General features: G+C 42.1%; 1 protein-coding gene across 14 annotated transcripts in view; it reads right to left on the reverse strand.

The window, feature by feature from the left end:
• Window positions 1–14,814, reverse strand: part of pds5b (PDS5 cohesin associated factor B) — a 194,857-nt gene that overhangs the window by 143,797 nt on the left and 36,246 nt on the right. For all 14 annotated transcript variants that reach the window (XM_052026040.1, XM_052026028.1, XM_052026027.1 and 11 more), the window contains 3 exons: window positions 9,569–9,699; window positions 6,050–6,253; window positions 5,802–5,888 (listed from right to left, as the gene is read on the reverse strand). In XM_052026040.1, the coding sequence (XP_051882000.1) occupies window positions 5,802–5,888; window positions 6,050–6,253; window positions 9,569–9,676 (399 nt within the window). In that variant the 5' untranslated portion in view covers window positions 9,677–9,699. The remainder of the gene's footprint in view (window positions 1–5,801; window positions 5,889–6,049; window positions 6,254–9,568; window positions 9,700–14,814) is intronic.

The following is a 14,814-nucleotide window of genomic DNA, read 5'->3' on the forward strand; positions in this document are numbered from 1 at the left end:
CAACTGGTAAGTTGCGTAGATATGGGTGTTTTATTGTCAAAAGGCTAAAATACATGGTTTTAGTTTTTGTTTCAATCACAATAAAGGACTAGTTCAACACCAAGTCAAGACAAAAGTTCTGTAAGACAAGATGCAATAAGGCTCTGGGTTTTGTGGTCATGAAGCTGAATGAAACAATTTGAATGTGGAAAACTAAGAATGAGTAAATACAACAAATAAGGCTTTAACAAAGGCAGAATGCTACAATCAAGCAGTATTGACAGAGTTAATAAAGAGAGTTATCAAAAGAACAAAGAAGAACGCTACAATATTAACTTTGTTTCTGATTTATGTAGAGAAGTTGAGAAAGGGTTGTATGGGCTCAGCACAAGTTAGTAAATCTTCCTGAAGAGCAAAATATGTGACCAAAATTATAGCTCCATGGATGAAATGACATACTAGATGCTGAGACAAACACAACAAGCAGGACTGCAAAATATCACAGTTTCCAAACAGGAACAAAAAGAAGAGACAAGTTGGAGAACTTAAGAATGACCAAGCCAAGATCACCATTGCTGACAGGTGAGTCCAGCAGCTGGAAGCTCAGGGAATGTCTCCATCGTCTCAGAAAACGTGGCTGCAGGGCAGGTCTGCAGGTAAACACGTGGAGGGGCAGAGTTGGGGGGGGGGGGGGGAAAGCCCCTCTAACAATGAAAGGGGTGTCACCTCAGGGAGCCACATTAGTAGCAATGATGCTATGTTTGTGTTCTTGTTTTCTTTAATTTTTACACTACTGAAAGTAACAATCATGAATGTTAAGCTTTTGTATTTTGTACGGTTTTCTTCCTTTGTAAACATGTTTCTTGTTATTATGAATAAAGCTTATTTTTGAAATTTAAAAAAAAGAGTCCTAAGGACCCCCACCATCCTCCTGGCTAACGTATAATCTCTGGAAAATAAAACTGAAGACCTCAGAGCAAGACTGCAGTAACAGAGGGACATCAGGGACTGTTGTGTACTCTGCTTCACAAAGACATGGCTCACTCCCAGCACTCTGGACACAGTGCTCCAGCCCAAGGGCTTCACCATCCATTGCATGGACCGGATGGTGGCATCAGGAAAAGGCAGAGGCTGCAGCATTTGCTTAATGATTAACTCATCATGGTGCACAGATGTGGCAGTTCTGTTACAGTCCTGCTCCCCCGACATGGAACATCTGGCAGTCAAGTGTCATCCACTCTTTCTGCTGAGGTGCTTCTCCACCATCATCCTGGTAGTGGTGTACATTCCACCCCGGCAAATGTCAAGCTGCCAGTGGAGGAGCTAAGCACTGTGATCAACAGTCACGAGACAGTGTACCGATGCATTCCTGATCATCACGGGGGACTTCAACCTAGCCGGCTTTAAGAAGTCTCTGACAAACTACCACCAACATGTCACCTGCAGAACCAGAGTAGCCAACACACTCGATCACTGCTACACCCCCATTAATAACGCTTACTGTGGCATCCCACACTTGCACTTTGGCAATCTGATCACCTGGCTGTACTTCTACTCCTGACATATAAGCAGAGATTGAAGACTGCAGCACCAGTAGTGAGGACCACAAAGATATGGTGAAGGGAGGTGGAGAAGCATTTACAAGACTGCTTTGAATTGGCGGACTAGACCATATTCAGGGATTCATCTTTGGATCTGAATGAATATGCCATGGCTGTCACCGATTTCATCAAGACCTGCATGGACGAATGTGTACCGTCAAGAACATACCGAGTTTTCCTAAACCAGAAGCCCTAGATGCAGTCCGCTGGGGGCTAGATCTGTGGCATTCAAGACTGGCGATTCAGAACCCTACAAGAAGTCCAGGTACGACCTATGGAAGACCATCGTGAGAGCGAAAAGGCAATCCCGTGTGAAATTAGAGACAAAATTGGACGCATGACAGCTGTGGCAGGGTTTGCATGCCATTACTTCCTATAAGGTGAAAGCTAACAGCATGAATGACACTTCACTCTCTTATGAGCTCAATGCTTTTTATGCACGCTTTGAAAGGGAGAATAACACTACACCTGTGAGAATCCCCACAGCATCTGTTGACCCTGTGATCTCTGTCTCAGAGGCCGATGTCAGAACATCCTTCGAGAGGGTGAACCCTCGCAAGGCATCAACCCCTGATGGTGTACCTGGCAGGGTACTGAAAATCTGTGCGAACCAACTGGCTGGAGTGTTCAAAGACATCTTCAACCTCTCACTGCTGCAGTCAGAGGTTCCCACCTGCTTTCAAAAGGGCATCAATCATACCAGTACCCAAGAAGAGCAGGGTGAGCTGCCTCATTGACTATCACCCGGTAGCACTCACATCCACTGTGATGAAGTGCTTTGAGAGGTTGGTCATGGCTAGAACTAACTCCAGCCTGAGGACCTGGACCCGGTGCAATTTACCTACCGCCACAACGGGCAATCTCACTGACTCTCCATTCAGCTTTGGAGCACCTAGACAACAGCAAAATAAACGTCAGGCTGCTGTTTAGCAATTACAGCTCAGCGTTCAACGCCATCATCCCCTCAGTACTAATCAAACTTCAAAGCCGGGGCCTCTGTACCTCCCCCCCTCTGCAACTGGATCCTCGACTTCCTTATCAGGAGACAATAGTCAATGCGTATCAGTAGTAACATCTCCTCCTCACTGAAAATCAACACAGGCACACCTCAAGGATGCGTGCTTAGCCCACTGTTCTACTCTCTCTACACTCATGACTGTGTGGCTAGGCATAGCTCAAACACCATCTATAAACTTGCTGATGACATAACTGTTGTTGGCAGAATCTCAGATGGCGATGAGAAGGCGTACAGGAATGAGATAGATCAGCTGGTTGAGTGATGTCACAACAACCTTGCACTCAACGCCAGCAAGACCAAGGAAATGATTGTGGGCTTCAGGAAGGGGAAGTTGGGAGAACACACACCAGTCTTCATTGAGAAGTCAGCAATGGAAAGAGTGAGCAGCTTCAAGTTCCTGGGTGTTAACATCTCAGAGGATCTATCTTGGGTCCGACACATTGATGCAATCACAAAGAAGGCAAGCCAGCGGCTCTACTTCATCAGGAGTTTGAGGAGATTTGGTATGTCATCAAGGACTCTTGCAAATTTCTACAGATGTACAATGGAGAGCATTCTGACTGGTTGCATCACTACCTGGTATGGAGGCTCCAATGTGCAGGATCGAAAGAGGCTGCAGAAGGTTGTAGACTCAGCCAGCTCCATCACGGGCAAACCTTCCCCACCATCGAGGCCATCTTCAAGATGTGGTGCCTCAAGGCGGCGGCCTCCATCATTAAGGACCCTCACCATCCAGGATATGCCCTCTTCACATTACTACTATCAGGGAGGAGGTACAGGAGCCTGAAGACCCACACTCAATGTTTCAGGAACAGCTTCTTCCCCTTCGCCATCAGATTTCTGAACGGTCCATGAACACTACCTTGTTATTTCTCTTTTGCACTTTATTTATTTTTGTAAATTACGGTAATTTTTATGTCTTGCACTGTACTGCTGCCACAACATAACAAATTTCACAACATATGTCAGTGATAATAAACCTGATTCTGATTTAAATGGACAAGCTAGGATTTGTTTCAATATTTACAGAGAGGCAAGGAAGTCTACAAAAGGCAATGGATAAGAAAGCTGAAGTATCACAAAAATTGTGTATGTTGATAAGGAATAAAAACTCTTTAAAAACTTTGGGCTATTATTCCTTATTAATATTCACATTAAGGTACATTGTGAAGGTAAGGTCACTTTTGACTTAACTTATAGAATTATCGCAAGAATAACATATTAGCAAAGTTGTGGGGTAGTGGAGACCAACTGAAAAGAGGATAGAGGGGAAGCAAAGAGTAATTAAGGCAGAAAATGGTATTTATTTTTACTCATTGTCATAAAAAACTAAATATGAAAAGTCAATACATTTTGATCACTCTGTACAAGGCAATGCTGGGGCCGTTTTTGGAAGAGTGCCCAGTTTGTTCTCCTTCTGCAAAGATGAAGAAATGTAATAGCCTTGTTAAAACAGTACTGCAGATTACCAGCTGACACCATAGATCTGAACTGAGAGAAAGACCTGGAACACCAGCACTATCTCAAACAAGACAACGGGGTCAGGGGTCACTGAGAATGAAATTCTACAGAATTGTTCAACACGAAAAAAGCAAGGAAATGCGGTCATTACTATTGATAGATAAATCAAAATGTGACCAGCTGAAGTAAGCTCTAAACACTTTGAGGAAAATAAGAATAAAACTTATTGTGTAACGGGTTATCAGAGTACTGTGCAATAATTGGAAATTGATGCCTAATGGTTTCAGGTACACACCTATAAACAGGATTATTTACAGAGTATAAGGAGGAGCTGGAAGGAAAACAAGTCTAAAATTAGACTGAATGGGGCAAAAATCAGTAAATATGACAAATCCGTATTAAAATAGTTTTGTGTTGTAAAACAGTTTGAATGGAAAACACGATGATGCTGGAGGAACTCAGCAGGCCAGGCAGCATCAGTGGGGAAAAGCAGACGGTCAACGTTTCAAGTCAGGACCCTTCTTCAAAGGTGGGCACAGGGTGATTATAGGTGATAGGCAGGCAGGTGCGGGGGAGAAGGGGAGGGCAGATCCACTGGGGGATGGGTAAAAAGGTAAGAAGAAAGAGAAAAGTGGCTAGGAAAGGAAAGAAGAGAAGAAGCATGATGGGGGGGGGGGGGTTGTGGGGAAGGGGGGGCGGGGATCACCTAAAGTGTGAGAATTCAATATTCATGCCATTAGGCTGCAAGGATCCAAGATGGAAAACGAGGTGCTGTTCCTCCAGTTTGTGCTTGACATTCTCCTGGCAGTGGAGGAGGCCAGGGACTGTCATATCAGTGATAGTGTGGGAGGGGGAAGTTGAAGTGACTGGCAAGGGGGAGATGCAGGTCGCAGTTACAGACAGAGTGCAGGATTGTTCTGCACAACGGTCACCTAGTCTGCGTTTGGTCTCACCAATGTAGAGGAGGCCACACTTGGAGCACAAATGCAGTAGATGATATTAAGGGAGGTGCAGGTGAATCTCCGTCTCACCTGAAAGGACTATTTGAGTCCCTGGATGGAGGTGATGTAGAGGCAGGTATTGCACCTATGACGGGTTCAGTGGAAAGTTCCTGGGGTGGGAGCGGGATGGATGCGGGTGGAGGAGGAAGGGGTGGTGGGGGGTGGGGGGGTGGTGAGAGTGGAGGCGCAGGAAATGGCAGAGATACAGGTGCGAGCTCTTTCGCCCACAATCGGGGGGAAGCCCCAGTTAGAAAAGAAGTTAGACATCTTGGATGTCCTGGAGTGGAAAGCCTCATCATGGGAACAGATGCAGCAGAGGTGGAGAAATTGAGAAAAAGGGATAGCATCCTTGCAAAAGACAGGATGGGGGGAACTGTAATCGAGGTAACTGTGGGCATCAGTGGGATTATGTGTTCTGAACCTGTAATACTGCTGCAAGCAAGTTTTTCATCGTACCTGTACCTCACTGTCCTTGTGCACATGACAATAAATTCAACAACTAAAATTTCTGTATGTCTTTGCTTCTCAAAGCAATTGAGAACTCGCTTGAGAATTCAACCATAATTACTTGAATGACACAATTAAATATCAAATATTGTGTGACATAATAGCTACATTAGCTGCCATTGAAAAGTCTATGCTTTGCAAACAGGATTTTGTTTGTTGGAATGGACCAATAAGAAATTCAAGCAGCAATCTGCTATTAACTGTGGTATTCAAAAAATGCATTATATCACTCACCTCAAGTAAATAGAAGTATCTGTTAAACTGTGCACTTTTTGTATCTTCCAGTCCCTTTAGTTGTCTAGTTATGAACATAAAAATATCCTAAACAGAACAAAATTTTAAAATGCTTGAACAGTTTTGAAAACAGACTTCATTGAGCAATGCATAACGGTATTCCAATAATTTACAAATGAAACCGACACCATCGCAAACCTGATTAAGGAAAAAGCAAATTTAAATTTCTTTATCGATTACAACTATACCTTAAGTTTATCTGGCGATGTGTAGGGTGCCTCTGGGGCATAGATTCTAAAAATATCAGCCAAGCAGCAGGCAACCAGCAGTCGCACATCCTTATCAGGATGTTTAAGGAAAAAATCAGAAGCAAGATGTAATGCCAAATTGAGGTACAACTCCTTCTCGTCCTCTGAATCTTGGTCCATGTCCATGAAGGTTTTTACAACCATCTAAGGGGAGAGATAAAGTTATACATTATAAAGATAAGATCTCTTTATTAGTCACATGAACATCAAAACACACAGTGAAATGCATCTTTTGCATAGAGTGTTCTGGGGGGCAGCCCGCAAGTGTCACCACGCTTCTGGCGCCAACATAGCATGCCCACAACTTCCTAACCCGTACGCCTTTGGAACATACTTATAGTGCAACTTCAGTATTTAGTTAAACCCAAATTAAATAATCTGAATAATCAGACATATAATCTGAATGTCTGCAAAGAAAAATTTTCCTTTCAAGTCAGTCATATCTGTAATACTTAACTAGTCAGCAAGGTAATGAGAATTGTAGCTCAGGGCAACTTCAAGATCTGCCATTAGTCATTTGTTCCACCAGGTACAAAGTTAAAACTTGGAACACAATAAGAGGGAGGAGCTACAGATTGAAATCTCAGAATCACTTATGCCCAGGATTAATCAATTTTACAATATCCAGTTTACTATCATCCACAAAGTGAAAAATTACATTCCTATCTATGGCATGCATAAAATATGCGCTTATTGGGGAAAAAAATTGACAAGTGTTTGTATTTTTTGTCTTTACCACCCTTACAACCTAGATCCCAGGAAGTTAATTTGGGGGTGGGGGGCAGGGAGATCAATGTCAAAAAGCAACAACCCTGGTTTAAACTGCAAATAAGTCCACCTAAACAGCTTTCGCCAGTCACCTCTGCTATGAAAGTATGGTTATTCCTGTCGAATATAATAAGCAAAAGGGAGAACACCATTAATTACAACTGGCATGAGCTAACTGGTACATGAGTTGCTGACTTTGAGACTAGCTGATCCCAATGCTGGATTTAGTTTAGTTCAATGCTGCCACACAGCAAAATTACAATACTTATACTAGACAATGAAGCAGCCTTCGAATAGCTTCGACAGGCTAACACAGTGAAAGTGCTGACTTTTTGATAATAGAGGAGAACAATAGAAAGCCCAAAGCGAGCACTGATGACCTCCTGGGTACTTGAGACTTCAAAAAGAATCTTTTCAACATAATTTTAAAAACAAGAGCCATTGCTTTCAAGAAAGTACTTAGTCCGGATAATGGAGTCATAGAGTCATATAGCACAAAAACAGATCCTTTGGCCTACCACATCCATGGCGACCATCAAGTAACATCCACATTAATCACATATACGAACACCTTTATAGCTTGGCAATTCAAGTGCTTGTCTATATACTTCTCAAATATTGTGAGAGTACCTGCTTCCACCACTCCCACAATCCCTTCGGGAAGCAAGTTCCAGATTCCAACTGCCGTCTGGGTGGAAAAAAAAATTCCTCCTCAGATCCCCTCTAACCCCTTACCCTAAATCCACGTCCGCTAGTATTAGCCACCTGCGTTGAGGAAGCGTTCCCTACTTTCTATCCTATCTATGCCCCTCTTAATTTTGCATTTTTCTATCAGGTTTCCTCTTGGCCTCCTACATTCCAATGAAAACAATACCAGCCTATCCAATCTCACCTCCTAACTGAAACATCCTGGCAGCATTCTGGTGAATCTCCTCTGCATTCTCTTCAGTGCAATCACATCCTTCTTATAATGTGGTGACCAGAACTGCACAGAGTACTACAGCCGTGGCCTAACCAAAGTGTTACCATAACCTCCTTGCTCTTACATTCTACGCACCAGCTAATGAAAGCAGGTATCCCGCATGCCTCTTTTCCCACCTTATCTTCATGAGCTGCCACCTTCAGGGATCCTTAAACTTTTACACCAAGGTCCCTCTGTTCCTCATGGCTCCTGGGATCCTTACATTCATTGTTTGTCCTACTCATACTCCCAAAATATATCACTTCACACTTACCACCTGCCATTGCTCTGCTTATTCTTACCAACTGATCAATATTGACCTATAGCCCAATACCATAATGAATCATCTGTGAATTTACTAATCATATGTCTTATATTCATATCTAAATCATTAATGTTTGTAATGGTCATTAATGCATATTATCTTTGGTCCTCAAGGCCTAAACTTCTTTATGCCCATGGTTCAAACAGTAATTTATTTTTAGCTTAAAGCCCCAATTCAGAGCATTGCGAGTGTTGACACTGGAATTTCAGATGATTTCAATATCAAGAAATCTCACCATTAATGATTAACAGTGTGAAGTCCATAATAGGAATACCAGTGAGGGAATCTTCTTCTCAAAGCCAATCCAATTGTTATTCTTTGTACTGTGTACCCTTAACCTCTATGCTAACACAATATGCTGAATCAGGAAACAATTCAGTTCCTTTTTGAATTTACGGCACAGTTTATCACTAGGTGGCAGTCTACTCTACAAGTCCTTGGCTCTGTGTGAAGTAGTTAGCTTGCTATACCTCAAATTAAACATGCTGATTCTTTAGCTAATTCTATAGTATAATCATATCTGTTAACGGTTTTCTGATCTGAAACAAAGTACTTTGTTGATGTATGGTTTTCTTTAATAACTTCTCGGCTCTATTTTACCCAGTCCCACTAAACTACAGTAAAAGTCCTTCAAATAACAAATAATTTAGCTGAAGTCTGTAATTATTTTTGATCTTGCCCAAATCCTTTCCATTGCTGCATTTCCAAAAATATGACAACTGTACAGAATACATTATATATCATAAATGGTGTATCACCATCATTTATTTCACATCATTTTTATATCTCAACAATAGATGATTGACATTCGCAAAAAATCTTCACACATCTGACTACAATACTTTGGAGTTCATCCATTGCCATTCTGTATTAGTTTTGTATGAATGTTACAGGTGATGAAAGTCAATTACAGGCAACCCCCACATTATGGCTGTTTGGGTTATAGAAATTCGCCTTTATAGAATTCACAAATCACTAAAAAAATTTGAGAAACGGAATAAAATTTGCACTCATGGAACTTGTGTGGAAAAAAAGTACACAAGTCAACACAATTTTTTTCAACTCGCGTTTCTTGACACATGCACAGATGATGTGGCTTCGCGATGTGGCCATTTTCTAGGAAAGCAACCCCCCCTCCCCTGTAACTCAGGGTTACCTGTATTCAATTTGTGTTTGCTTGTTTTCCCCACCAAACAAAAACTGCACCCTCTCTATCTTAATCACCGCCTTCCTATAGTGGATTAATGTCCTCAGAAGCGGAATGATTCACAACATCTACATGTTTGGAATTTATTCACATCTAATTAATTAATTTTGATGTCTAATCAATATTGTAATCACTGTTGTAACATAAGGTAACCAAGGTGCATAAATTCCAGTTTATTATTTTATTTTAAAAACAAACCTTTAGTCTTCGAACCATTTCTTCCTTAGATATTTTGTCAGAGATTTCTTTAACCCCGGGTGGGTATATAATCTTTCCGTCATTGGCCTTGGGCTTCGTGTGAGCCATGATAAAAGTTCACGTTTCCTCACCTGAGAATAAACGGAACACAACAGTAAGCACATTTTTTTCTCCCAAAAGAAAAACTATCCTCAGCTAATAAAAACATTAGGTGCCACTGAAAGGGATTTCTTCCCACTTCAGGTATTTCACACTATCAGCATCAAGTACTCAAGGATAGTTTAACCATATGTATGGCATAATCCCCTCTTTAATTCACTATCCAACTCTATGGCCTACTGCACTGTTACAAGACCCAATGCAAGCTCAAAACACACCACCTTATCTTCCATCTGGGTACGTTGCAATCCACCATCAGATTTCTGAACAGTCCATAAACACTACCTCATTATTCTTCTTTTGCACTATTTATTTAGTTCAGTAATTTATAGTAATTTTTAATGTCTTGCACCGTACTGCTGCTGCAAAACAACAGACTTCACAACATAGGTCAGTGATAATAAATCTAATTCTGGACTCAGTATGGAATTCTCCAGCTTTAGATAATATGCTCTTTCTTCTGGCCCACACAAAAACCAATTTTTGCCTATCATCCTTCATTTTCCTTTCCTCTCCAACAAGGCAGAACCACATTGACAACAAATTACACAGTTTAATATAATCCCACCCGACTTCAGTTTATCAGAGAAATTCCCTTTGGTCCCACCCTCCAATCGCCCTTGCTCACTTTCACTGCTACCTCAACTAGCTTGTTTCTCTTCTTCTCAGATAAGATGAAGGGTCCCTCACCTGAAATGTTACCCATTTTTCTTTCCACAGTTGCTGCTTGACCAGCTGAGCTTTTCTTGCATTGTTGTTTTTATAATTTGTTGGTTCATTTTTCTTATCCTACTCATACAAGGCTGGCCTGCTGGGCAGGTGCCACAACCTTACCGTTACATAAGCCAAGAAGCTTAATATGTTTGTTTCTGTTTTCATTAAGCCATTTCATCTTGGCCTATCATAGAATCTTCTCCCACCTTTTCTTCTGTTGAAAGTTAACTCACATCTCTTTCCCAGTTTGATGAATGGTCAGGGATCCAAATCATTAACTGTTTCTCTTTCCACAGATGCCATCTGACCTGCTGAGTTACTCAAGTGTATTTTGTTTTTATTTCAGATTTCCAACATCTGTTTTATTGATTTTGTATGCCTCCTTCTGTTCTGTCCCAATCCCCCCCAAAAAAGCACACTCGATTGCACTAACAGAATTATCCACATCAATGATACTGTGTAAGTGAGGCTAATACTAATCTAAACTCAACAAAAAGCTTTCCAGTATCTGAGCTGCTGCATATTTCCACCATTTTATTTCATATTTTTCATAACGGCAATGCTTTGTATATCAGCTCTGGTATATTTAAAAACTCATTGATCATCTTCTCCAGACAGAAGATGGGAAATTGATAAGCCTTTACCCTCTCTCAGCAGGCACCACCACGTGTATTGCAATCTCTTTAGTTTCCACCTTATCAAAAATAATCCTTTTATTCATTCCTCCCACACCCTGCAACTTAAAACCCCACTCCTTTGCTAACTCTGCTTGGTTCTGGTGAAAGTTCAATGATCTGAGAAGTTAACCATCATCTCTCTTCACAGATGCTACCTGAACTACCAAGGTACTTCCAGTAGTTCCTGTTTTTATTTCAGATTTCCAACATCTGCAGCTTTTGTGTTTTGAGTAAGGAAGCCAAGTTGAATTTGTATAAAACAAATCAGGTAGACCAATACTGGAATATTTACAGTTATTAAATATACAAGGTATTAAAAGCGTGGATTAGTGACAACCAAGATTGACTGGAATGACACTGGGCCTAGCCAGCGGATGGAGGCGGGAACTTAAAAAGAAATGGTAGAGCAAGGTAAGGTTAACTCCCATTTTCTACTAACAGACCCAGCGAGCAAAGTCCAGCATATAAAGGGGAGTCAAGCAGAGTGACTGTTTTGAGGTCAAAGTGCAATGCTTGAGGTCTAAGTGAAGAGGTTTTGTTGAGTAAGGTTTCAGCAAGAAGGCTGAGTGGTGGCAAGGTACAGTAAGGCAAGGTCTTTCTTTTAACCTAGTACCAATTTCAAAAGGTAGAAATGGCAGTCAGCAGGATACTATGCTCCTCCTGTGAAGTGTGGGAGATCAGGGAGAAGCATCTCTAACAACTACATTTTAAGGAAATATGTCCAGCTGCAGCTTCTCTTAGACCACATGGATCAGTTGGAGTGGCAGCTGAACTCACTGAGGATCATACAACAGGCAGTGTTATAGATGACTTTTGGGGAAGTGGTCACACAACAGGTTCAACCAGATAAACAGAGAAACAAAGGACTGCAGATGCTGGAATCTAGATGAAAAACGATGATGCTGGAGAAACTCAGCAGTCCAGGCAGCATCCATGGAGAAAAGCTGGCAGTCAATGTTTCAGGTCCTGCTTTTCTTCACGGATGCTGCCTGGCCTGCTGAGTTCCTCCAGCATCATAGTGTTTTTCATCCAGATAGATGGTTGGCTGTCCAGAGGGGAAGGTATATAGTTCAGGAGTCCCCCATGGTTTTTCCCCTCCAAGACAAGTATACAGTTCTGGATACTGTTGGGTTGGATAACCTCTCAGGGGAAAGCAACAGCATCAGCCAGATCAGTGGCACCATAGCTGGCTCTATTGTACAGCAAGGAAGACCAAAGACTAGGCAAGCAGCAGTGATGGGGACTCTATAGTCAGGGACACAAACAGGCGTTTCTGTGGCTGAGAGTGAGACTCCAGATGGTGACTTGTTTCCCTGGTGCCAGGGTCAAGGATGTCTCTGAGCAGGTGCAGGACATCCTGAAAGGGGAAGGGTGAGCAGCCAGAGATCGTCGTGCATATTGGTACTAACGACATAAGTACCAAGAGAGATGAGATCCTGCAAAGTTAATATAGGGAGATAGGCAGAAGATTAAAAAAGGACCTCAAGGGTTGTAATCCCTGTTTACTCCCTGTGCCACATGCTACTAGGGGTAGGAATAGGAGGATAAGACAAACAAATGTGTAGCTGAAGAGCTGCTGCAGGGGTGAGGGCTTCAGCTTTTCTGGGACAGAGGTGACCTGTACAAGAGGGACAGGTTGAATCTGAACTGGAGGGGGACCAAAATCCTTGCGGAGAGGTTTGCTAGTGTTACTCAGGAGTGTTGAAACTAGTCAGACAACAGGGCGGGATGCAAAGTAGTGGTGTATCAGATAAGAAAGTTAAAGCAAATAAGTCCAGTAGGCAGGCCAGCCATGGTGTGCGAAAGGTCCAAATAGGCTAAGCTACATCTAATTTAATGCATGAAGCCTCATAGATAAAACAGATGAACTCACAGAATAGATCAGCACATGGGATTGTGATATTATACTTACTATGGAAACGTGGTTGAGGGATAGGCAGGACTGGCAGCTCAACATTCAGCTCAGGTAATGGAAATTCACCCTTACAGAAATCACAAATCGCCACCAAAAAATCTGAGATATAGAATAAAAATCTGTTCTCATGAAATTTATGTGAAAGAAAGAAATAATTTTTTTTCCAACTCGCATTTCTTGCAGCATGTGCAGATGACGTGGATTTGTGTTAAGGAAAATTGCAAAATGCATGTACAGATGCTTCTGGCGTGACAAAGATGGAGGTACAAGAGAAGGGGGAGTTGGACTATTGACTAAGGAAAACCTCATTAGAGAGGATATCCCCTGGGTAGAGGGTGAGCAGGGGATACATCCAGTGAGGCCATAAAGGTGGTACATAAAAACAAAAAAGGGTGATCATATTGATGGTGATTATATTGATCAAGAGGAGTTCAGGGCCAGCATTTTACTGTTGCTGGCAAGATTGGGGAACCTTAGTTGATGAGGAATATTGAAGGTCTAGTCAGTAAAATGGAGGCATATGGGATCAAGCGAGTCCCTTGAGGAGTACGAGGGATGTAGGGGTAGACAAGAAAATTAGGAGGTCAAAAAGGGGCGATGAGATATCCCTGCCAGATAAGATAAAGGAGAATCTTAAAAGATTCTATGAATACAAATACATTAAGAACAAAAGGGTAGTTAGGGAGAGAGTAGAAGGATCAGTGTGATTGTCTATGTTGAGCCATGGAAAGCAGGTGAGGTTTTAAATGAATACTTCTCGTCAGTATTTACCGTGAAGGTTGTCAGGGAAGCTAGCAAGTTCAGGGGAGGGAACAGTGATATACTGGAGCATATAAGGATTATGAAGGAGGTAGCGAAGGTCTTGAAATGCATAATGGTGGATTAATCGCTGGGGCCTGACCAGATGCATCCTCGGATGTTATGGGAAGCAAGGTAGGAGATCGCTGGGGACGTGGCAGAGAATAGCTAATGTTGTGCCTTTATTTAAGAAGGGCAGCATAGATAAGCCAGGAATAGGCCAGCGCATTACAGACACCAGCCTCCCCTCCTCGGACTCTGTCTTTACTTCTCACTGTCTTGGTGAAGCAGCCAGCATAATCAAAGACCCCACCCACCTGGGACATTCTCTCTTCTCTCCTCTTCCATCGGGTAGAAGATACAGGAGCCTGAAGGCACATACCACCAGACTTAAGGAGAGCTTCTACCCGACTGTGATAAGACTATTGAACAGTTCCCTTATACAATGAGATGGACTATGACCTCACAATCTACCTTGTCGTGACCTCGCACCTTATTGCACTGCACTTTCTCTGTAGCTGTGACACTTTACTCTGTACTGTTATTGTTTTTACCTGTACTACATCAATGCACTCTGTACTGACTCAATGTAACTGCACTGTATAATGAATTGACCTGTACGATCGGTTTGTAAGACAAGCTTTTCACTGTACCCCGGTACAAGTGAATAATAAACCAATACCAATGAGCCTTAATTCAGTGATGGGAAAGTTATTGGAAGGGATTCTGAGGGACAGGATTTGTTTGCATTTGAAAAGTCAAGGACCAATTAGGGAGAGTCAGCATGGCTTTATGTATGGGAATTTGATTGAGTTTGCTTTTGAAGAGGTCATCAAGAGGATGGACGAAGGCAGGGAAGTAAACATAATCTCCATGGACTCTAACGAGGCCATAACATGGTCCGGCACAGTAGGCTAGTCCAGAAGGTTAGAACACATAGGATCCTGCGTGAGCTAGCTAACTGGATACAAAATTGGCTTGGT

This window comes from Pristis pectinata, chromosome 11 (genome assembly GCF_009764475.1).
Source record: "Pristis pectinata isolate sPriPec2 chromosome 11, sPriPec2.1.pri, whole genome shotgun sequence".
NCBI classification, from domain to species: domain Eukaryota; kingdom Metazoa; phylum Chordata; class Chondrichthyes; order Rhinopristiformes; family Pristidae; genus Pristis; species Pristis pectinata.